This window comes from Brienomyrus brachyistius, chromosome 3, assembly GCF_023856365.1.
Source record: "Brienomyrus brachyistius isolate T26 chromosome 3, BBRACH_0.4, whole genome shotgun sequence".
NCBI lineage: Eukaryota > Metazoa > Chordata > Actinopteri > Osteoglossiformes > Mormyridae > Brienomyrus > Brienomyrus brachyistius.
Genome location: NC_064535.1, coordinates 12,296,741 through 12,321,410, shown reverse-complemented (window position 1 = coordinate 12,321,410; position 24,670 = coordinate 12,296,741). Strand labels below are relative to the sequence as shown.

General features: G+C 46.8%; 2 protein-coding genes across 8 annotated transcripts; both read left to right on the top strand.

The window, feature by feature from the left end:
* si:ch211-223a10.1 (uncharacterized) lies at positions 1-9,283 on the top strand. 3 transcript variants are annotated; one of them, XM_049007676.1, is made up of 10 exons: positions 1-283; positions 5,809-5,944; positions 6,041-6,151; positions 6,247-6,379; positions 6,626-6,804; positions 6,908-6,981; positions 7,281-7,443; positions 7,670-7,707; positions 7,804-8,021; positions 8,461-9,283. In XM_049007676.1, exons 1-10 carry the CDS (start codon positions 154-156, stop codon positions 8,923-8,925), a joined length of 1,647 nt encoding a protein of 548 aa, XP_048863633.1. In that variant the 5' UTR covers positions 1-153; the 3' UTR covers positions 8,926-9,283. The 3 variants fall into 3 exon arrangements, with proteins under 3 accessions (XP_048863633.1, XP_048863632.1, XP_048863634.1); XM_049007675.1 differs by having other exon boundaries at positions 7,670-7,752; positions 7,831-8,021; XM_049007677.1 differs by having other exon boundaries at positions 155-283; positions 5,850-5,944; positions 7,670-7,752; positions 7,831-8,021.
* A 950-nt stretch (positions 9,284-10,233) lies between these two features.
* arhgap22 (Rho GTPase activating protein 22) lies at positions 10,234-24,505 on the top strand. Of its 5 annotated transcripts, XR_007396862.1 has the most exons (11): positions 10,235-10,586; positions 13,426-13,610; positions 14,813-14,900; positions 17,613-17,717; positions 18,034-18,241; positions 18,503-18,635; positions 19,590-19,663; positions 21,561-21,682; positions 21,799-22,627; positions 23,472-23,749; positions 23,881-24,505. XR_007396862.1 is itself a non-coding variant. In XM_049007674.1 (10 exons), the coding sequence occupies exons 1-9, from the start codon at positions 10,538-10,540 to the stop codon at positions 22,629-22,631; spliced, it is 1,797 nt and encodes a 598-aa protein (XP_048863631.1). In that variant the 5' UTR covers positions 10,234-10,537; the 3' UTR covers positions 23,472-23,603. The 5 variants fall into 5 exon arrangements, 3 of the variants coding, with proteins under 3 accessions (XP_048863631.1, XP_048863628.1, XP_048863630.1); XM_049007674.1 differs by lacking the exon at positions 23,881-24,505 and having other exon boundaries at positions 10,234-10,586; positions 21,799-22,631; positions 23,472-23,603; XR_007396863.1 differs by lacking the exon at positions 23,881-24,505 and having other exon boundaries at positions 21,799-22,752; positions 23,472-23,589.
* Positions 24,506-24,670: the final 165 nt, after the last annotated feature.

The following is a 24,670-nucleotide window of genomic DNA, read 5'->3' as shown; positions in this document are numbered from 1 at the left end:
TACGGAGACAGTGGCGAGTGTGAAAGGCACGTTTTCCAGTGCAATCGTACCAGCATGCGACCTAGCAGATGGGCGTGAAGAAATGCTGGAAATGAGCGTCTTCATATTTCACCCAAGCAATTCCTGTTTATTGGATAAAAATACCCTTAAATCATGAAGATTTCCCCCGTCGCGGCGGGTAGCAGCGTGGAAGTCGGTGACATATTTGAAGCTATCCAGAAAGGCGACACAGAGCAGTGTGCCCGGCTTCTAAATCGTGATCGCGGAGCTGTCAGGCAGACAGGTGAGGACGTCTAATGCTCAGTGCTTTCAGTTCCTGGCTGCCGGCATCTATCCACCCACTACACACCCACTGTATTGCACGCTCCCGCATTATTAGTTCACCGCTTGCACTTCATTAACATTATATACTGTATTATTGTAAATCTGCGCATTCCACATAGCTACTTCATCCACATATCCACTTATTTATTGGCCTGCTTATTCTTATATTGCACTTTTATTATCTTGTCCGGTATTGCACTGCTGTTAGTCTGATCCGCCCAATGACCCGTCCCGTTAAAGTTTGAAACTTGAAGCTAATGCTCTGTTACGATTTAGCAGATGGGCGCTACCGCTCGTAGTTTCTGGTGTTTATTTTAAATTAACTGGTAACTGGGAGTCATGTGAATATCTGGAGGATCCTTTAACACTAGAACTGCCAAATCTACGCAAATTTGCGTAAATTCCCTGGGCCTAACACCTACTAGCATCCCTGCTGAGAGTTTCTTGGGCCATTGTCCTCCTGCTTTTGTTGTGCAAACACACCCATTACCTGTGAGGCCTGGCACATTTGCATTTTTTTACTCAGAGCAGCTAAAATCCAAGGCAGGCTAAACCTCTGTGTGTGACATGGAAACCTTCACAAAAGTCTGCCATATCTATACCAAATATCCCACATGCTGACTGACCTGCAAATATGAAAGACACACATTCACAAAATATATGGAAGCACAAGTCTGTTTTATTTATAAAAAAAATTGAGTGTTTCAAACTTTGCAGTGTTTGCAGACCCAGTGACCATCATCCCTGCATTTGGCGCAAGTGAATTTGTAACACTTTGCACTGGTAAACCTGCTGCGGTTTCTGTTGCAGTTCTCCTGTACCTGACACTGAGTTGTCCATACAAGTCCTGGCACAGCAGCAGCCTTCCTCTGTCCCCATAGCCTTTTGTGGCATAAATTGGCAATGGAGTTCCTTGGCTAGATGACTCAAAAATAATCTTCTTTTGCCTTCCCACCCTGTACATGCCTTGTACAGAACGTAGGAATTTGCCACCACCAGGTCCAGCATGTTGTAAAATACAGCTACTGGCCACCTGCATGTTGCTGCTCTTACGGAATACATGCGCGCCATTTGGTCCAACACATTTACACCACACTATAACAGCAGAGAGAGAGAGAGTCATGAGTGTATTTGCTTTTTTTCTACCTTCTTTCTATATAGGCCTGTATAGTACATATCAGAAAACATTGTAGCACTGATGTAAAATTATACACACATTCACATACCTTCATGTGGTTATAGTCTGTTATCGTGTTGGGTTTCCTCTTTCTGCCTTCACAGATCGCCACATCTTGGTCCAAGGAACTCAGAACACACACAATCTTGTTTTTTTAGGTGCATAAATTGTCAAGGAGACACTGCCACTTCTAAGCACTGACGCGGAGAATTCCTCTTGCTGTGCAGTGTCCTTTGAAATTGGAGGAAGTTCATACCAAACTTTATTCCCTGTGCTCAGTAGTGTTGTTTTGCGCTGAAGCAGTCTGTGTGACAGTGCCAGTGAGGTGAAGAAATTGTCCGTTGTGACATTTCTCCCGTCATCCAGAAATGGCTCCATCAGACTCATGACCATGTTCTCTGCCAGCCTCTCCCTTTTCTGGTGACTGGGGTCCTTTCCCAAGTTAGGGGACACGTTGCAGACGTATTTGGTCTCCAAATCCGTGGCCATCCAGAACTTGATCCCAAATTTGTCCGGCTTGGATGCGATATACCAAGTGACATGGAATGGATCCACATCTACTCCACGTTGTCTTTCCACCGGTGTCCCTCAGGGCTCGGTTCTTGGCCCTCTCCTATTCTCCCTCTACACTAAATCTCTTGGCGAAGTTATATCCTCACATGGCTTCTCCTACCACTGCTATGCCGATGACACTCAACTCATCCTCTCCTTCCCTCCCTCAGACACTCATGTCTCCACTAAGATCTCTACATGCTTGGCAGACATCTCATCTTGGATGACCACTCACCAGCTAAAACTCAAAACTAGTAAAACTGAGTTGCTTTACATCCCGGCTGACTCATCCCCCCTCCAGGACCTTGCGATCTCCTTTGACAACTCCCTGATCCGTCCTTCGGTTTCTGCTAGAAACCTTGGAGTTACCATAGATGATCGGTTGTCATTTTCCTCACATATCACCAGTCTTTCTCGCTCTTGTCGGTTTCTCCTCTTTAACATCAGGAGGATACGTCCATTTCTTTCCACCCAGGCTACCCAGATACTCGTCCAGTCCCTCGTCATCTCACGCCTTGACTACTGCAACTCGCTTCTAGCGGGTTTACCACTGAGCGCCATCCGTCCCCTCCAACTGATTCAGAATGCAGCTGCTCGTCTTGTTTTCATCCTTCCCAAGTTCTCCCACACCACTCCTTTGCTGCGCTCCCTCCACTGGCTTCCTGTAGCTGCACGCATCAGATTCAAAACACTGATGCTCGCATACAAAGCCAAAAATTCTCTGGCACCATCCTACCTAAAGGACCTCATCACACCCCGCTCTGCACCACGATCTCTCCGATCCTCCAGCACTGCTCGACTGGTCCCACCTCCCCTCAAGGCACAAGGAAGACACGCATCTCGGTTCTTCTCTGTCCTGGCACCTAATTGATGGAATGAACTCCCCCTAGATGTCCGAACAGCTGAATCCTTGAATGTCTTCAAGCGACGACTCAAAACTTTTCTTTTTCAGAAATACCTGACGTAGAACTTCTATATTCTTACTCGACTCTTTTTCTGGTGTGTGTTTTAAAAAAATAAAATAAAATAAAAATTCTGCACTACTCAATGGCGTTCTCAGAGATAGTATTCGTAGCTGGGGTCCTTATTGAGCTAGCATCGGAAATTCATTGCAGAGTCTCAAAGCACTTATGTAAGTCGCTCTGGCTAAGGGCGTCTGCCAAATCCTGTAAATGTAAATGTAAATATACTGCATGGACAATGAACCTTGGTCGAGAACAGCTGTACATCTATGTTCATGTGTTCTCCTGGAGTGAAACTTTCAGCACAGTTCTTGGTGAAGGCTGGCAGAGAACGTGGTCATGAGTCTGATGGAGTCATTTCTGGATGACGGGAGAAATGTCACAATGGACAATTTCTTCACCTCACTGTCACTGTCACACAGACTGCTTCACTTTACTGGGCATGGTGAATAACGTTTGCCGTGAACTTCCTCCATTGGCAAAGGACACTGCACAGGGAGAGGAATTCTCCACGTCAGTGTTTAGAATGGCGCGCATGTATTCAGTACGAGCAGCAACAAGCAAGTGGCCAGTAGCTGTGTTTTACAACATGCTGGACTTGGTGGCGGTGAATGCCTACGTTCTGTACAAAGCATCTACAGGGTGGAAAGGAAAAAGAAGACTGTTTCCGATTCTTCTAGCCAAGGAACTCCATTGCCAAATACAGGGATGATGGTCACTGGGTTTTCAAACGCTGCAAACACAGACTTTGAAAGATAGACAGACTGTGTGGGACAGTAACCACTGAGACAAAAGGCAGAAAGATGACGAAGAGATGAACCTGGAACTGAGGCACGGATACATCAATTTTTACATGAACAGCCAAACATGCAAAGCTGGAGAGATCACACAAAAACAAAATTCACTTTTGGTGTTATAATTCAGTGATGGCCAATGAAAATGAAATGACATTTTATTCTGTATGTGTATGAGCATGTCAAAAACCATGGACCATGACTTCACTCAGCTTATGACATTTATATACAAACATGCATTGGAGACTGAAGTGTTAGCATGTTTTCATTTTATTCATTTCATTCTATTAGCAACTTTTCATTCTATTTTCACTCAATTTGTTTTATAAATAACACAGACTTGTGTTTCCATATATTTTGTGAATGTGCGTCTTTCATATTTGCAGGTCAGTCAGCGTGTGGGATATTTGGTATAGATATGGCAGACTTTTGTGAAGGTTTCCATGTCACACACAGAGGTTTAGCCTGCCTTGGATTTGAGCTACTCTGAGTAAAAAATGCAAATGCGCCAGGCCTCACAGGTAATGGGTGTGTTTGCACAACAAAAGCAGGAGGAGGATGGGGCTGAAGACCTGCGAAAATCACAGCAGGGGTGACAAACACCTTGGGACTCTCAGCAGAGAATAAAAACTCGGTAAATCTAGTGTTAATTACTAGTTTTCCGTTTTCTCTGCATGGGCGTATATTATGGGGGAATAGGGGGTCGTAACTCCCCCCCAGTAATCAAAACCAACCAATACAACCCCCCTCAACCCTCTTAAATGGGTGGAGCCTTAAACCAGCCAGTGCTCAACCCAAAGTAATGCCCTTGGTCTGTGGTATGTTTCTCTTATGCTCTTGCTTATATATGCAATCGTACTCTCTTGAGTAGGAAAAAATACACCTTGGTAGCGCCTACATAGAAATACCCGTTAAAACCGCGGGAAAAAAAACGAGACCACTATGTATACTTTGAGACAAATCTGCATTTTTTTAACCCTGGGTCAATTGTAGTTCTGCTGACAGAAGGCTATGCTGAGCAGCAGGTTGCTTCCAGGTTCTAAATTTCTAAGAAAGTAGTACACAAGAACAAAGTGAAGCAGGAGAGGCTGGAAACAACTAGAAACCAGTCATGTAAAGGGCCAGAAGCGACTTCCTAATGCCAGAGGTGACCGTTAACTTATCTGACAGTGACTCATGAATCGAAGGATGACATCAAGTGACCTTCAAAAGGAATGGAAAACAGAGGTGCAGGTGTGAAGTGTTCTTCTAGGACAGCTTATATCAGGCTCCTAGAAGTAGGACTGAAGTCCCATAAAGCAAGAAAGAAGCCTTTCATTGATGAGAAACAAAGAAAAGCCAGACTGTAGTTTTCAAAAATATATATATATATTCACAGATTCATACCCAGAAATTAGTGCAAAAAATTGTGATGTGGTCTCTTGATTTTTTTCATGGCTGTATCTGCGCTTTATTCCCCAGGCTAATGTACAATGCCATGTCCTTTTATATAATTGCTATCTTTTTCTTCTGATATATGAAACCATAATGATTATTTCCTAAATACACAAGCGGTGAATGCCCACTGTTTTTGGATCGATAGAAGGGTCACACCACACAAAAGCCATTTCCGTTCCCCTTTCTTATATGCATCCATTATTCATTACTTTAAAAGGGTTTGAAGGTTGACTGCCATCTGAACGTGACAGCAGTCCCTATCCATGGAGAGCCAGGGTCTGTGTTTTCAAGTCTGATGTCCCCCTAGATGAGGAGGTTAATTTCGATCCTGTCCCAAGAACTGCTTCACTGACCTCTGACGCAGTGAAATCCATCATAGCCTCTGGCCCAAACACAGATCAACTTCCTCACCACGCCATGTCTCACTTACCCCTTTGTTTAGGGTCAGCTAAGCGTTTTTCTGTCTGGTCTCCGTGGCCCTTAACTGCTTTAGAAGCTTTGGCAGTTTTTTTGTTTTGGAGCTTTCTGATTGGAAGTATCTGCTGTCTGTCTGTTGGGCCAGGCTGGGGGGGGTTCACTCCCCTGCACTTTGCCGCTCTCCAGGGGAGCAGGCTGCTGGCGAACCTCCTCCTGAGCCATGGAGCCGACTGCAATGCCACATGTGACGCAGGACAAACGTCCTTCCACTTTGCCAGCAGGTGAGTTTCTCCCCTAGGATTAGAGAGTCATCACAGCATCCGCTATATGTCAGAAAAGCTCAGGGTGAAGTGAATGGCAATCTGTTGCCTTTCTAGACAAGGTAATGTCCACATCATGCATCAAATGCTGCAGCACGGGGCAGACCTACGCATCACTGATCTCCAGGGGAAAACTGCCCTGCACTACGCAGTCTCTGGGGGAAACGTGTAAGTCACTCTTGGCTTGGATGAACTCGCTTCACTGTCCTTCATTTCAAATCCCACACGCTTCCTTTGCCACATCCTTCTGACTGTCCTTGCAGGCTGGCTGTCCAGTACCTGTGGGAAAGAGAGATGTTCAGGTTCTCCGACACTGATAACTTTAAGCTAACACCTCTGCACCTGGCAGCCTCCACAGGAAACACAGACATGGTCAAGTATTTGCTGCGGAATAATGTGAGTCCCTGCCCAACTTGGATGCCTAAGTGCTTGCTGGATCTGGCCCTTAATAACGTCAGAGTGGCACTCATTCTTGTCTCATATTAACTTAGTCGATTTATGCCGTAGATGTGCAAAGTAATCATGCTCTGTAATCTTTCAGCTTGTGGGTTCTACATGACCCTTTGTCTGGCAGGTTGAGCCCCGAGACTGTAATGCTATGCGTACAGCAGTAAATATCTCCGTTCTGTGGTTTGTGGGTAGCGGTGTGCTGTGGACGCTGCTGACCACCAGGGGGCGACAGCGCTGCATGTGGCTGCGGAGAGGGGGGCCGTCGAGGTGAGCTGGTTGCTCTTGCAGGAAGCCGGACTGCATGTGTTACACCTGCAGGACAACAACCGGCTGACTCCTGTGGACCTGAGCAGACGGGGAGTCACCTTCAGGTACATACGCCAGCACGTGCCACACAACGGAGGCAGTGAGCATGCCCACACATGCTGTGTCGATGCCCACTGCACAATGACGTGTTCTTCTGTTTCGCCGCAGACACCAGCAGCTCACTGAACTTTTTATGAAGTTAATCAACAAGCCCCCATGTCACAAACCCAAGGAGTCCTGTGGTAACTACCTGTTTAAAATGTAGATTTTTTTTTTCTTTCAGTTTAAAAATGGAAAATGTGCATTAGGAGAGCCTTTCAAATACTCAAAGGAAAAGAAACAATTTGACATCTGCGGTACCTTCTGATTAACACAAGAGGGCAGAATACACCTACTTAAAGTGCTGGACTGTTTCACTTCACTGCAGTTTTTCCAGCTTGTCCTTCATGCCATGCATGAGTGCCTCATGTCTTCAGCACCCTATCAACAATGAGCACATGAGCTACTATCCAGTAAGCCTGTTGTCATCTCCTGTGTTCAGGCATGTACTACTGGGCACTGCTGTTCCCCACTCTTGGTGGAGGCGCCATCTTCCTGGTAGCTGTAGCACTTGGAGTCTACGGGGGTCTTGTCTGTGTTCTGCTCTTCCCCTGGCTGGCTAAGTGCATCTTCACCCAGTATCACAGGATGAGCAGCTTCCAGAGGTGAGTTACATTAAGTCCCGGCTTACATGAGCAATGCTGATGAAAATATATGTGGATTTATGCTGCCAGTTCAGCCTAGGGCCCTGTTCGCCATCTTGTAGTTCTGGATGGCAGGGGCCACTGCGACCCCCATTCTCTGGAAAACCTGCCATCTACTGAGCCGACTGACACAAAAGGGCAGAAACACACTGGTGTTGCTGTTGAGTCTGTTTCTGCTCTATTCCAGGTCTCCTAACCCTGTCTACCTGGGTACTCTGGCAGCTGGTATGTTCCACTCACTGCTCTGCTTCTTTGGGAAGATCATGCCTAATATCCTTTGTCATAACGGCCGTCATTGACCTGCTCTCTTGCCTTCTTGAGTCACATGGTTCCTTGACGACGTCCCACGCATCAGCTCTTCGGATCTGCTCCTCCACACGTCCGTCATCCAGTTCTCAGCTGCGCTGTGGCTTTTTCACAGACTCCTCATCAAGGACCCTGGCCACGTGCGGCAGGCAGAGGCCGATCCCCGGTTCTCCAAGGTGACCGACCTGGTGGAGACCAATGAAAGCCTGAGCAGGTTCTGCATCCACTGTGAGGTAGGGTGGGCAAATTCAGGCGTGGGTGTCGCAGCAGACCTTCCTCGGTCTGCCCCTTGGATGGCTGAGAGCCGGGAGGGCCATGCTCATGGAGTTTTACTAAAACTAAAATGCTTGGTTCAGAGAGATAACCAGTCAGATTGTAGAGGAGGTGAGTCCAGGTAACTAGAGGAGATGGGACCAACCAATCAGATGTCTTGGTCCCGCCTCCTCTAGCTGCTTGGATCCACCTCCTCTACAATCTGATTATCCCTCTGAACCAATCATTTTTCATTCTGCCCTCAGAACATTTTTGTATAAATAAAACTCCCACGAGTCAGTGCTACCCAAGTGCAACTGTCAATGTGGCACTGTGGCACTTTTGGGTTAAATGCAAATAGCCAGTGCTGATTCTTTGGGATCCCCACGAAGTTCCTCATCGGCGGCTCCTGTGTCACAGATGTTCCAGCCGGATGGTTCCAAACACTGCAAGCTGTGTGGCATGTGCATCCTGGAATACGACCACCACTGCCTGTTCCTCAACCGCTGTGTGGGCAGGGACAACCGGCGCCTCTTCGTCCTCTTCCTCCTGACTATGGCTGTGGCCCACACACTCTTCCTCCTTGCGGCTGCCCGTTACCTCTGGCACAGGTTTACCGATGTACCGTTGGCCACAGAGGGGACCGTGGCGGGCGCAGAAATCTGGGTGCTGGCTATGTCAGTCATGAACTTCCTCACTGGCCTGTGGGAGACCTGGCTGCTGAAGGAACAGTTCCAGACCCTCTCCATGGGCACCTCCACCTATTTCAAACACCCACCATACCCACAGCACCCTCCGAGGCAGCGATGGGCATCGGTCATCTCCTTCCTGATAAGCGGGCGGCTGCATAGGTATCAGTGGCGCCTGTCCTCGGTGAACATTTAGGATGGAACTGTTCCCACCTGGTACCTGCCCATCCATCCAGGAATCAGTAACACACGCGGACCAGAACACGCTCCCCAAACCTATACACACCCCATTCACACACTTTACCTACGTCTAGTGTATCATTTTGACATTTTAGTTGCCTGGCATTAAATCCTTTTAAGAAATTCATTAAAAGGTGTTTAATTTAGGAAAAATGTATTATTTTTTAACAATTGTTAGTGATTTTTTAAATATTTCAAAAATATTTTAAGTATTTTGTGTATGAAACAATGACCTGCTAAGTTTGACTTTATCCCAGATGGGACTGTGCTGTTTTTTCCACTGTAAACCTTTGAAATAAAAGAGTGTCTCTGACTAACAAGCAGCAGCATTCTTTCTGTCATATGGCAGAGCTGTATTTCACCATACTTAACCATTTCATAATTAAATGCAGGGTGTTCCCTTTTAATATTTTAGTAACAAGGAAATTCCAAGATTACTTCCATGGGCTGATCAGCGATTTATCACAGCTGACCAATAAGCTGTAAACCTGGACCTTATGCAGCCCTAGCATCTTTGCAGTTTGTTTGTCTTTAGGGACCCACAGTCGGTCCATGTTTTTGCTCCCTCCAAACTCCCTGAGGATCTGATTGGGAAATACTCTTCTAAAGGCAAGTCACAGCCACAAACTGCAGCCAGTAACGCCCCTGTCAGGAGATCCGGCGGCATCAGGCCAGATCTTGCCAAATCTTTACTGGCAGCTGATGAATGAGATTTCATCCCAGCTGGTGATCTTCTGTTTGTGAGCTTATACAACCCCACCACCATCACCCACTGGACCTGCCCTTCGTTCCGCTCCTTATAAACTCACAGCCATCTGCCTGCCTGCCAGCCATCCATCTAATTACTCACATTAGTGAATTAAAGTGTACCTCGCAGCCTAATCATGCGTAACACCATGACTACGGTTTCAGGGCCAGTCAGTAATACTTGGCTTATTCTGCGGCTGTGGTCACTGCAGCCCATCATGCATGTGCGTGTGTTCGGCCTCCTCCCATGCGGCATGAATTCACCAACATATAAGTCCACCAACATGGCCAAGACCCCTTCTATTACAAAGGGACATTTCCTTTCAAAGCAATGTGATGTCATTTATTACGAAGTCTGTTGGCTGTACCCAGACTTATCTCTTATTTAGGACTGGCGTTTCTGTGAGCTATTGGCCGGTGGCCATTTGGGGAAGGCCTGGCCGTTTTCACTTCTGTGTTGCCGCCTTTCAGTTCCTGGAATTTTCTCAGTCTGAAATCTGTGATGGGCTCCGGCTTCTATCTTCAGCGTCTCTGAGGGAAGCGGTCATTTCGGCGTCACCACCGGGGGAAGTTTTCTGAGAAAGGGACACAGCGCCTACATGCATGGCCACGCTGCCACTGAACCGGCGTAACAGAGAGGTTGACTTCGGCCTGGGCGCCGCACGGTCCATATGGCGGTGTCGCAAACGATTCCTTAGGCTGGACCCCCTACGGGCCAGAGCATGCACACACGTCTGCTTTTCCTTTCACCAGTTCCACTCCATCTTTCCTCCATGCACCTCCTGATGTTCTGATGCACCGGACAGGCACCGAGCAGCGTGATGAACCGTTCCAGGAGCCTGATGGGAGGAAGACAGCACAATCCCCCAGGTACCATCGCAGACCTCTCTCACGCCGTATGCCGTGTCATTGTTTCTCCTGTTACTACCCTGTGACAGCTTGGCATTCAGCATCAAGCGGCACACCAGCAGCATGAGCAAACTTCAGCCACCGGTCACTAAACACGTGCTAATATTGTGTTAAGGATGTTTTAGGAACAGCAAAGAATTTGCTAAAAAAATTAAAATAAATTGGATGTGATGTGGGGAACAGCGAGAGTGACGAGTCAATGATTAGCTAGTGCATAATTAGGTTGAATGAAATGAAGCTACTAGGGTCCAGAGATCCCCCCTCCCCGTGTGACCCTGACTGGGATAAATGGGTAAAGGATAGATAGATGGATGGATGCAGGGATGGAATGCAGCTCCAGGCCAGTCAGACTGCTGACAGTGCTGATACACTGGCTGTACTAGCGATACACAGGAAGGGGGCCAGGGAGGGAAGGGCCGATGACTGCTTCGATAGAGAGAGAGAGACGAATGGCAGAGAGGGAGGGAGGGAGAGGACACACACAGGGACACAGATGTGCAGGGTCAATTAAGAGGGGAGGGAGAGGGGAGAGACACGCGCGGATGGCTGAGGAGGAAGGCAAAAGTGGCTCCGCTCCCCTGAGTTATTGATGGTGGTCACCCTGCATTGAATGCCTGCCTGAGAGCACGGGGGCTCAGCTGTGGGGAAATGAATAATGCAGCAGAGGGGGGGCCTGCGGGGCCAGGGAGGCGGGGCCTGCGGGGCCAGGGAGGCGGGGCCTGCGGGGCTGGGCTGGCGGCACACAGGCAGAGTGGCGAAGAAGTGGAGGGCAGCAAGACGGGATGGCGGCGTGCGGGGCCGCACTGTGAGGGAGCGATGCTGAGCCCCCGGATCAGGCAGATCCGGAGAGGTAAGCGCACAGAGAGGTCACCCCCCCGGGGGCTGGGGGCTGCCGGCGCTCTCAGTGCCGCTTCAGGCATCATCCACTGCATACGCATGATATTTGCAGTGTGACAGCAATCTGCATGCGATTCCACGTGTCATCCTGAATCATTCATGTTGCGGTGCGTGACTTCTTTGCGAGACACCCCTGCATGATCCATGTGTTTAAGGTCTCATCAATACCTCAATGCCAGTGGAGGGCAGTCTTACTATCTAACATCCCTATTTCTAGTATCTATTGAAAGGATTATTTTATGGTTTAATGGACTTCTGGCGGATTATAGTGCTGAATATGGGCTTGCATTTTAATTGAAATTCCACACTTGCCGTGCCATTTTTCTCCAGAACAGGGTTAGTGAGAATATGAAATCCATGTGCCGTAATCCATGTTTCCATCAGAGGGTGTGTTCCACACAGATGGGTGTGTCAGCAGCTACCTGGGGTCTCTCACGGAGAGTCTCACCACAAAATCCAGTCCTGGAGGGAAAGATCATTGCTTTATCAAAACCACTAACCAGCCCCAACAGAGGTGTCCTGCTTGAAACCCTTGACTGGCATTGTGATTCTGCCTGACTGAGAATATTGCAGTGGCACAATGTGAGTCTGAGTTTAGAGCAAATCTCCAACCTGCATTACAGCTGCAAAGACAGGATTCTGTTTTCTGCACTGTCGGCTCTGAGCTATGTACAAATGTGGGAATATGTATTAAAGACGTGTTTGTAGCGATGAAATGTAGAGGCAGGACCAGACAGTGACAGCTACATCCAGAGGACAAGGGAAAAAGCTGCTAGCCTCCCTGAAATTGCTGTGCTGTGCACTGGACTGCATAAAGGCAACTTGGATAGACTGGGGTTATCAATGTGAACTTCAGTTATGCAGTTAAGTACAGGATGTAGACTTTGTGGCAAAAGTAGATTTTTCAGCAACTTTAAGCTGGCATCAGCAAATGTCAAAAGGCTTATCCTACTCTTCTACCATAACCGCAAGATGCTTCTAGAAGCAGCGGGAGCCGTGCACACATTTTATCTACGTTCCTCTTTCACTCTCAACATCAACAACAAAATCTTTTCTCCGAAATGGAAAACAGTTGAGCTGTGCATGGAACGTCAGGTCACCAAAGCAGGCACCTGCTGTGTACAGTCCTGAGAACCCCTGAATGCTGTGTATTACATAAATGGCCTGACGTGCTGACAATAGCCATAATAATTCCTCCATGCAATCAACACCCGTGTAACCGATCTCACGGACGTATATTAATCGCTCTGCTTTTCTGGGTAACCAGGCGGCTCATGCTTCATTTTTCCCCACATAAATGCTGGTCAGACCTGCATGTTTCAGTCAGCACGCTACAGTATACTTCATCACGGACAGTTAACAGTCAGGGTGGCAGTTCCTCACAGGCCGAATAAGCGGCAATCATAACTCCGCAATAAAGAAGGACAACTGAGAAACCCCCGAGAGGGACCGTCACCTGTCATCAGCACGGGGAACAGGAAAACCATCACAGGTCTCCATCTGCTGTTGTTAGACATAACAGCTACCGCATGTTCTGAATGATGCTGTCTGATAGCTCATCCCTCGCAGGACTTTTGATGCCTTGAAGAAGCTCTGCTTGGAACATCTTTTGTAGCTCAGTACACTGTTGCTTTTTACATGCCTGGAGTCTTAAAACCACTAGCTGAGCACGTAGATTTTTAAGGAAGCTTGGTAGGCAGCCTTAAACTGAAAGCTGATTGGCTAACTGAAATCTAAAAGGAGAATTTTCAGTCTTTCTGGCATGGTGCACAGAATAATGGAATCCTGTATATGGGCTGTAGAGCAAGGTGATGCAGGGAAGGCACACCTACCTGTCATGGCAGCCAACTGCCTTTGTGGGATGCAGACTGAGGTTGTGGTGTGTGTGTGTGTGCGCCTCCAGCCAGGTCCAAGAGCATGGTGATGGGGGAGATGTCCCGCGGCCCCGCCAGCCTCCAGGATAGGGTTCTGAAGGCTGGCTGGCTCAGGAAGCAGCGCAGTATCATGAAAAACTGGCAGCCCCGCTGGTTCGTGCTATGGCCCGACCGACTCTGCTTCTACAAGAACGAGGAGGAGATGAAGCCGCAGGTGAGCTTCTAGCGTTCCACATGTGCTGACCTCTGTGGGGGAAAACTGGTGATATACGAGGCAAATAGATTATCAATGGCAGGAAGCACGGGCAGTATTTAATACTCCTGCCCCAGAAAACCTGAATTCTGGCACTGCCTCATACAAATTCCCAAATGGGAGTATTACATTTTATCTATCTATGTATCTAGGCCATCTGCAGTGCAGCGAGTCTAAGCCAAAGGTGGAAAGTTCGGGTCTAGAAAGTACAAATCCAGACCAAGATTTTGTTCCAACCAACAAGTTGAGTTTTCTGTGACTGTCACTCTTTGTACTCAACTAGTTGGTTGGAACAAAATCTTGGTCTGGATTTATACTTTCTGGACCCGAACTTCCCACCTCTTGGTCCCTTAGACATCCTCAGAAAAGATAAGCCAAAGCCTCACCTTCCTCCAGGGCCCTCTCAAGGTTTGCGCTATACAACTACCCGGTTGCCATGGTGAAACATGGGGGAGGGGTGTGTGTAATAAGACTGGTCAGATAGCTAATGAAGCAGCACAGACCACACCCCTTGTCGGCACTGAGCTGCATATAAATAAATATGAAGTCTCCCAGCCCTGGGGGCTGGTAGTGGACATTCAGGGCACGGTGGAGCTGCCTTTCTAATCAGCATTCCCAGAACATCTGCTCAGTGTACTTTGCATCAAAGCCATTCCGGCACAGGACTCAGCAATTCCTGATACGTATTGCCTATTACAGCTAATGTTGCTGGGACCTGAGGTGTCATGGCTGCCCAGCTGGCCCACACCACCCCAGGCTTCAGCTCCCTCGGCAGCTTTTGAGTGTAGGCTTGCCTGGACAAGCAGATGGCTCATTTGCTAGGTGGAGCTAGACTCCCAGCTTTATGAGGTCTTGACAGCTGAGCCAAGAGACGCGTACGGCATTCAAACAAGACAGCACAACGGAACAGCCCAGCCCCTCCATAATAGCATTAAAAGCACTTCACACTGAACACATTCAACCACAGAGGGCACTAATGATATATTCTGCTGGCATTGGTGCTACTTTTGTCTATCAGACATATTGTTGCAACTTCAAAAAAGCACAGTGCGTCTGAGATCATGAATGAAGATTCCCTCAGATCTGTCACACAGAAGCCTGTGGAGTTCATGCTGTACTACTGTCCCGCACATTTTATCACCTTCACTACTTCTTTTCCACAGGGCAGCATTCAGCTCCAGGGCAGTCATGTGACAGAGCTCTCAGCCAATCCTGAGGAACCAGGCCGCCACCTATTTGAGATCATTCCAGGTAAGCCTGTGTCGCAGCTGTGCATTTCTACCTGCTTTAAAGCACACTCTGCAAGCTTTAATTGCACGTTCCTACGCTGCTCAGCCCCGCAGTGAAACATGTTACAAATTATCTCCATTTGTAGAAGAAGGTAAAAAAATCCAGGCCAAGCCTCAGTACCCATTTCATCATACAAACAGAAATGAGACTTGGCTCACTGGAGCATAAAAACAAGGTTTTTAACGTCACTGGCTGGACCTATACAGTTTTAAAACAATCCAGGTCAGAAAGGGTGGGGAGCTGAACCCCTTGCTTCTCTCATGCAGCCCTCACAGCGACACCTGCTAAGTACCATTAAACACCGAATGACCACAGACTGGGTGCAGACATGATGCTCCAGTCAGCTTAGCTCTTTAGCAGCCTTTACGCTATAAAAGGACAAAAGAACAACTGGAGGCACTGGCCACGAGAGCTGAGATCGCAGAGGTCATTCATTTCTCGCAGAGTGTCTTCTTGGACGCAGACCTTGAGAATTCCTGGATTAAATTTTTTTAGAGCACTAAGACGATCGAAGCATTCAATTAGTCTCCATCCCATAAAAATCTGCGATGGGGCCTAATAAACAACGCTAAATGGACATTGGACATCCCCCAAAACCTGGCATTGTGCACCAAGGTGCCTGCAGCAAAGCCAGGAGGAAAAGAGCCCTGATTACATATAGATCCATCAGCTTGAAGTAATCCTAAATGTTCTTCTATTTAGTTCTCACAGATTTAATGGGCAGATGCATATCTATAATGATATATATATATATATATATATATATATATATATATATATATATATATATATATATATAATTATTTTTATTCCAAGTGAATGTCCAGTTCCACAGCCAAATATGGGGACAGAAGCAGGAACTCGAACCTGTGGCCTTTGGAGCGCTAATCAACTGCGGTACCTGCTTTTATAAGATCAACCCCAGCCTTCCGTTACTGGGAATCATGAGGAATCTGGAAACCCCTCGTCCATCAAGGCCAGCTATTGCACATATCTGCAGTAATTTACAAAAAATATTAATCATGTGTACTAATCTACCATCTACCATCACCTCTAGGCATAAGAATTAACCAGACCTGTGATGTCAGGGTGTCTGAAGGTGATGAAACACAGGGAAAATTTTTGAGCAATATTGCCAGCAACTGGGTGAGACAACGGGCAACTCATATGGATCTGGATGATCGCAAGTAGTTGCCCACTGCCGATTCAAATTTTTCAAATAGAAATTTGTAGCCTAATATCAATGGGAAAGTGCCTGAGCAACATTGGTCAGCAAAATTGCCCTGTGTATGATCATAGCACTCAAATTAATAGGGTAGGAAGTCAATCGGTGCATTTAACAAGGTTGACAACAGGTGATGGAGGGACTGTCGTCTGCTATTAACTTCTCTTCCCAATTCAAGCATTTCTTGTAATGTTGACCATCTCTTAATAGAGTGTTTCCCAATCCGGTTCTCAAGGACTTCAAGCCGGTCCATGTTTTTGCTCCCTCCCAGCTCCCTGTCAGACAGTCCACATGGACTGTCTGGGGGTCCCAGAGGATGGGTGGGAAACACTGCCCTAATACAGCAGTTGATTATGTGACATGCTATGCGGTTTACCAAAGAGCTAGTGAAAAGGCCAATTAACTAAAGGGTTAGAGTTGGCTCAGGGACCTCCATAATGTACATTCTTCCATTTACAGCTAGCGTACGGCTTTCTGCAAACTGCAAGTGCAGGCATCAGTGCGCTGTTTCGTCATGTCACTACTCACTGACCAGTTGCTGAAGATGACCAAATCTATCCCATTTATACAATGAACGCGGACACCCCCCCAGTCTCAGAGTGGCCACTTTGCCAATCCATCGCATCCATATCACTGCTGACTAGGCCAATAACTGCAAAGTTTGATAAAGCCCCGAGTCTGCAGTGGCTCTACCAATAGCCAATCAGAAGTCCATCAATACGATAAAGGGGTTTAATCAAGGAAGGAAGGAATGCCAGTGATGCCATTTTGTACTTATTACATTAGAAGAGAGAGCTTTGTGCTAAGCAAGCAGAGAAGATAAGCAGCCTGCCAAAGAGATGGGTTTCCCTCCCAAAATATCAGCATAGCATTAATTTATACTGCACTGTTAAAGGATCTACACTCAGCCACTCTCTTAGCAACCTATTAATCTGTAAGAACGTTAACTACAAATATGATATGTAGGAACCTGAAATTCATCTGTCTACAGAGAGCTGGGTCAAATGTTACCAGGATGTTTTATTCTAAACTGCTAAATCATACATGTACACATAAGAATGTTATCAGGGCAGGCAGCTAAAATATGTGGTCTGTGCTGTTAGCGCAGCAGGCAGCTAAAATATGTGGTCTGTGCTGTTAGCGCAGCAGGCAGCTTAAATATGTGGTCTGTGCTGTTAGCGCAGCAGGCAGCTAAAATATGTGGTCTGTGCTGTTAGCGCAGCCGGCAGCTAAAATATGTGGTCTGTGCGGTTAGCGCAGCAGGCAGCTAAAATATGTGGTCTGTGCTGTTAGCGCAGCAGGCAGCTAAAACTATGTGGTCTGTGCTGTTAGCACAGCAGGCTGCTAAACGTTTGTGGTCTGTGTTGTTAGCCCAGAAGGCGACTAACCGTATGTGGTCTTTACCGTTAGCGGGGCAGGCGGCAAACTATATGTGGTCTGTGCTGCAGGCGGAGCTACCGACGAGGCCTTGCTGCTCATGGCCATCTCTCACACTGACATGGAGGACTGGGTGAAGGCCATCCGCCGTGCCATCTGGGCTCCCTTTGGAGGAGGTATAACCACCCCAACAGGCACACGCCTACACTGTGTATTATGACAGACAAACACATCATGTGATTCACACTATATGGAACACTAGCTGGTAATGGGCGTGACCTCCAGTGTAGATCTCAAACCCAGAGACACAGACCAGATGGACCACAGATAAAAATAACTGGTTAAAAGAGGGTCTTGGTCCTACTTAGATAAAAATAAGTAGTATAAAAGGAGGTCCTATTCAGGTTAAAATAACTGGTCAAATGCGGTTTTGGTCCTACTCACTTCAAGTTCTCCTTCATGTGAGACCCTGAAGCACACGTGTCTCTACAGGAATCTTCGGCCAGCAGCTAGAGGACACAGTGCTGTATGAGAGACGTTTTGGGCCACGGCAGGCCCCGCTGCTGGTGGAGCAGTGCGTGGACTTCATCCTGGAGCACGGCCTGAGGGAGGAGGGGCTGTTCCGCGTGCCCGGCCAGGCCAATCTGTTGAAGGAGCTGCAGGATGCATTCCACTGTGGGGACAAGCCCCACTTTGACAGGTTCATAGACCATCTGACACAACTGCACCCTTGTGATTGACTCTAAAGGCCTACAGAATCCTGTCCACACAGGGGCTACTTTATTTGTGTATTAAATGTCCATTTCTTACCCAGGGTACATAACAGGCCAAATATTACAGTAAGATGCACCAGTACTCATCAGAATAACATGAAACACAATTTGGTATCTTTGCTCTTTGACAGTCCAGTAATCTGTTCGGTTTAGCTAGAACTCTGTCGGCCTTTACGCTGTTCTTGCAGAACCACTGATGTCCACACAGTGGCGTCTTTGCTGAAGCTATATCTGCGAGAGCTGCCTGAGCCTGTAGTCCCCTTCGCCAAATACGAGGACTTCCTCACGTGCGCTCAGATGCTGGCCAAAGACGAGGAGATGGTGAGTAGGCATCTGTGCATGTGCATCTCCAAACCTTGTAATTTGTAGTGTTCCTGGGTGGGGGGGGGTCTGCCTGTCAATTCCTTTCTAGTTTCAGACTCTGACAGAGCAGAACAGGGCATGTAGCGCACACAAAAGCCCGGCCCGTGTACCGTCAGTGTGTATCACCAGCCTGGGGGCTGTAAGCAGGACATCTGGGTTGCATCTATATAACCAGGAAGCAGAGTCAGGTTTGTAGGGTTCCCATTAGAGGAGTATGGATATCATGGCATATATGGGGAGCATCCAATACAGCTCCCACTCTGCAAAATCAAGTACAGCCCCCTCCCCCCCCCCCCCCCCCAACCCCACCAAGCCTGGCAGATTCTGTTTATCATCGAACCGGAATTTCTTCATATTGAGAATTCCAACCCAAGCAGGGCCTCAGAATCTCTAGCCGTGGACACTTATGTAGGCAGAGAAAAATAAGAACAGGAATAAATGTGATGTAAACCTGACTGGCTGGGCAGTGCATTGTGAAAAAATATTGTGCCAAGCAAAAGCTACACTTCTGCCATGACCTGTACAGGAAGGAGATCCATCCATCCATTTTCCAAAACACTTATCCTACTGGGTCGCGGGGGGTCCGGAGCCTATCCCGGAAGGAATGGGCATGAGGCAGGGAACAACCCAAGATAGGGGGCCAGCCCATCACAGGACACACTCACACGCGCACAATTTAGCAAGTCCAATTAGCCTCCGCATGTTTTTGGACCGTGGGGGGAAACCGGAGTACCCGGAGGAAACCCCACGACGACATGGGGAGAACATGCAAACTCCACACACATGTGACCCAGGCAGAGACTCGAACCCAGGTCCCAGAGGTGTGAGGCAACAGTGCTAACCACTGCACCACCATGCCTGCCCAGGAAGGAGATCCTCATTGAAAATATGATTTTTTCTCTTTTCTTCAAGGGGATACAGGAGCTAGCAAAGCAGGTGAAGAGCCTGCCCCAAGTCAATTTCAACCTCCTAAAATACATCTGCAGGTAACCTCATTTCCCTGTCCTATAATAAACATCAAAGCAGAGTTTTTCAGTCCCCACAAAGCACAAGGTAACCAACTTATGAGTTTCAATCCTGACACCAATCAGCATTTTGTACCTGTTACTGTCATTCTGTTATTCATAAGTAAGTCACGTGACACTGCTTATTTGAAGGCATTGAAAGATCAGAGGGTGCTAATCACAGCCTCAGACAGTAGCAGCTTTTTAAACTGCAAACATTAAAGTCTGTATAATAAAGATAACAAATATAAATCACATGTGAACAACCAGCAAGGATTAAAGAAAAGTCAATTTACATTTACGATGCCTAACTGGTAGGTAACTGCATGATGTACTTTAATATCCGGCCATCTCAAGAGCCTTTCTGTCTCTTACTTGACAGAGCTGGCCTTCATTAAAAGCTTACATTATTAAATTAAGCAAGCGGGTACAATAACACAGCAAGCTCACCTGCTGGATTAAAACTTAAAGAATGATCCCCAGTCTATTTAATCACTACATTACAAATAAGACCAGCTAAGGTTTAGTGTGTTAGTAACCAACTAGGAGCCCTTACAAATCTGCTGCTTTGCAATGCCTCCGCAATGGCAAGTTTATATTCAAACAACTCAGCTGACATTATCGATCCGGTAATGGCAGCATTTTAGCTTTCCGGTAATCACAAAGGAAAACGGCGAGCAAAGCACAGACAAGACAAAACCTGCGTGCAAACATTGTAAAAGACTGATAAAATGCACAAATAGCACAACGAACATGCTTCAGCATGTCTACCGGCACCTCAGTGGGCTGAGCGAAGATTATTAAAAGGGCAAACCACGCTAAAAAGCTGCACATGCAAGCCTTAGTTTATTTATTTGAAGATTTTTTAAATGTATTTATTTTGATCTGGGATTTTCTTAAATAGTATTGTATTCAATTTCAGTTGCACAGAAGAGGACACGTTTTGCGCAGTTTGGAAAGACAAATAAATGAATATTTTTGAATAAATTTGTCTGCAGCTCATTCTGCTAAAAAATCGCAAGAAAATGGTATCGTGAACTCCAGAATCGTATCAAATCGTGAGTGGAGTGTATCGTTACATCCCCATTCCCTATGAAACATAGACAAGAACTACATTAATTTGTACAGTTAGATGTGTTGCCCAGAGCGTAGGGTAGGGTGGTTTGATATGATTGTAGATGTTTTATCCCTCTCCAGTATACAAGGGGCTGATTAACTCAGTATTTGCAGCCTAATCACGAAAACGGCTCGACCCATTATTACAACTAACTAGGTTAAATTTTACTAGAGTTATGATCAATACTGTGGTGCCCAATAATAAGCATAACAAAGATAACGCAAGGTATCTAGCTCATTTGCCCAACTGCATTGTACACATCCACAGTGTTTAACCTGCATTTATTTTATGCTAACTAATGAAACAAGCGCATTAATTTATGGTTAAAATATGCTTGACAGAATTACCCTTTGCAACTCTACTTGAGAATGTACATTACCTGGAGTGTTACAGAATTACATACATTAAATGCTACTGCAGTGAATGCTATTAAAAAGTAAATTAACTGATATAGTAAAATGCTTAACGTTATTCTATGGAAGTTATGAAATAGTATGTAAACGAGCGTTGCCTTAGGTGCAGTTAAAGGTAAAAGGCATTGACAAACATTTTAAAACACGGAATTCTGTAAAAAGTTAGCGCTTCCTCAACGACAATTCAACCGGGAGCTGTCATCTAGGCGTCTAGAGGCGGCCTTTAAATCGCCTTTAAAAGTTCCGCCGGCGCAGCTCCCCCTAGTGTTGAAGCTTGGTTATTTCATGGCTGCGTCAACCCGTGTAATTACGAACTGATTTAACTTCTGTGGCATAACTTTCTTTCCAGGTTCCTCGATGAAGTTCAGTCGCATTCAAGTGAAAATAAAATGAGTGTTCAGAACCTGGCAACAGTGTTTGGACCCAATATTCTAAGGCCTAAAATGGAGGACCCTGTGACGATTATGGAAAGTATGTTTTGCTAGTGGATAGGCTGAATAATTAATTTTGTATGTACCTGTAATATATGGTTGAACATGGATAGGTGGTGAGGGACAGGCTGTGTTGATGCAGCTTTTCCCTTTCAGGCACTTCCCAGGTGCAGCACCTGATGACTGTATTGATCAGAGAACATGATCGGCTGTTTGTGGTGGCCCACGTGGAGCCCCCTAGTGTTCCAAGGGAGACCACGCTCAACAGCCAGCGGGGCATGGTGTGCTGGATCTCCAATGAGGAATTCTCCTCCACAAGCAGGAGTGCCTGCCCAGCAGAGGACTTGTGCAGCAGCGCCCCTTGTCTGGACACCAGCACGACCGTATCCTGTATACAGGCACCTCAGGGGAAGGCAGAGGCCAGCATCAGCCCCAGCAAGCAGGCCAAGTCTCTGCCCGCCTTTAAGTGCCCCTTTCGGGCCCATGGGAAGCTGGGAGGCTCTTCTGTAGATATCCCCAGCATGTCAGGTAGCAGCTGGCTGATGAATGGACTACCGTTGCGGAGAGGCCACCAGCGCACGTCATCGGGGGGGTACATGAAGGATCTGGGGCTGATGCAGAGGCTGTCTACCTATGACAATGTGGCCCCCAGCAGTTTGAGCGTGCCAAGTGTCGCTACTGAGGCCTGGAATGCCCCTTCTGCACCTGAGCCCAGCCAAAAACGATCATTCACCCCAGACTCGGAAAGCGATTTAGGCTTGGAGAACGGGCTGCAAGGACAGACTGAGAAGGAGCCAATGGAATCGAGGGATGGCTGCAGGGACGTGGGTCCCTCTACCGAGAGCATCTGCAGTACCGTGGGCGGCAGCGAGGGTGCCGGGCCTGCGGAGCCCAACAGCAACTCCCAGACGCTGATGAGCAAAGTGGCAGAGCTAAAGGAGGAACTGAGGCAGCAGAGGGTGGCCTATGGCAGCAGAATCAGGAAGTAGGTGTGCATGGGGAGCGGTCTGTGTGCCACTTTCAGGCTCCAACACAGATTAAGGACAGGGAGACCTCATGTCAGGCGAAGGAAACAAAGGCAGGCTGCTCTGAGATTCATAATATATACAGGTACTCCTCGGCTCACGATGGGGTTATGTTCCGATGATCCTAGTGTAAGCGGAAAGTAAGTTCGTAAGTCGAATATAAATGTGATAGAAAAATAAACAACTACTGTTACTGAATAAGAAAATAAATAATTACTGTAACTATCTAAATGCCAGTAGTTGAAAAGTAAATAAATGAATACAAGTTTATTTGAGATGTGTTGTCGCCCCATCCTGGGTTGTTCCCCACCTTGTGTCTATAGTTTCCGGGGCTCTGGACCCCCTGTGAACCTAAATAGGACAAACGGGTAAAGAAAATGGATGGATGGATGGATGGATCAAAGTTCAAAATTTGATAATTACTGAATGCATCACTGTCACGCCGTTGTAAAGTCAAAATATCATAAGTCGAGCATCATAAAAGGAGGAGCATCTGTATATCAGGTCCAGTTAGAAGTTCCCCATTTTCAGAAAAGAATTATTGGATAAATTGATGTTATTATTTTATTATTATTTATTACGGAGGTCCTCTCTGCAAATACAGTGCCCTCCACAAATCTAAAACCGTGGAGTACTCAGACTCAAATTAAAAAAATAATTTGTCATTGCCCCAAACATGGAGAGCACTGTGTGGAACGCGTAATGGATCATGTCATCCCCTTAAACTGGCTTGCTATTAACCCTCCCGGAACATTACGGGGCAGGAGCCACTAGCAATTGGTTACTGGTGGGCTGTGTTTGCAGGCTGGAGGCCTCCGTCACTGCCCTGGGCTCCCAGGTGGAGAAGCTGCAGGAGGAGCTGGACCAGGAGCGCAAAAAGCACCAGATGCTGGAGATCAAGCTGCGGAATGCAGAGCGTGCCAACGAGGATGCGGAGACGCGCAACCGCCTCCTGCAGAAGGAGATGGAGGAATTCTTCTCTACACTGGGAGATCTGACTCTGGGGACAAAGGCCGGCAAAATCTAGAGTCAGAGCAGGGATACAGCCATGGTTTGGTAAACCATCTACTCGCATTCAAAGTGTAAGACGGCTTCTTCGAGCTGCCCTGGGAGAGCCATGCCATAACTGCTGTTGTTCGTTCTGTTGGAGCTTCGTTAAACGGTGGAAGCTGGCAGAGATCTCAATTAACTACACCCTCAATGTGCCTTTTAGGGTCACTGCACGGGAGAGAAAACATACTGTCTGAACAGAATGGACGTTCATTTACAGTTCACCTCGGCCCACTCAGAAAAGCCATGCGATTCAAATCCAGGTATCAAGAAAACGACACGAAGATCCCATAGTTTTTCAGAAGACAGAGCAATCTCTGCCAGCTGTCACTCAAACACACCTACACAGTACTTTGCTTTTGTTCAGTTAATTAAATGACTCCCATATTAGCCCTCCTACAGAAGACAGTCAGAGGTCACACATCACAGCTGGCTGGCTGTGAAAAGTGCTTCCTGACAAGATTCTTCAAGTACAGGCAGTCCAGGAATCTAAGCGGCCCACATATCTCATTTTGCAAAGTCTAAACTTTGAGCCAACACTCTTAAATGGCAAGCACGTGTCTTGTAGGTTAAACAATATCACTTAAGATAGAAACAGCCTGATGTACTTGTTTAGGCGTATTCAAAGTATCCCATTATCATGTCAGAACAATGCAATCACTCATGTCGGTGCCAGTATTCTTTGTATTATTTGTCCGTTTATTTGTATGGCTACCAAAACCTGACATAGTATTTGAAATCGTTCTAAATTAAGGAATAAATGCCTTTACTGTCATGTGGCAAGTAAATTTGTCGTCATGCTTACTCTATTTTTAGCTGGGAATTTTTTTCACATTTTCCCCAAAATAAAATGGTTTGCATACAGAGGAAAACGACACTATAGACATGAACTCAACACACAAACGTACAAAACCGTCTGTGGCTAACTCCATTTCCTCCGATGCCAATGTTCA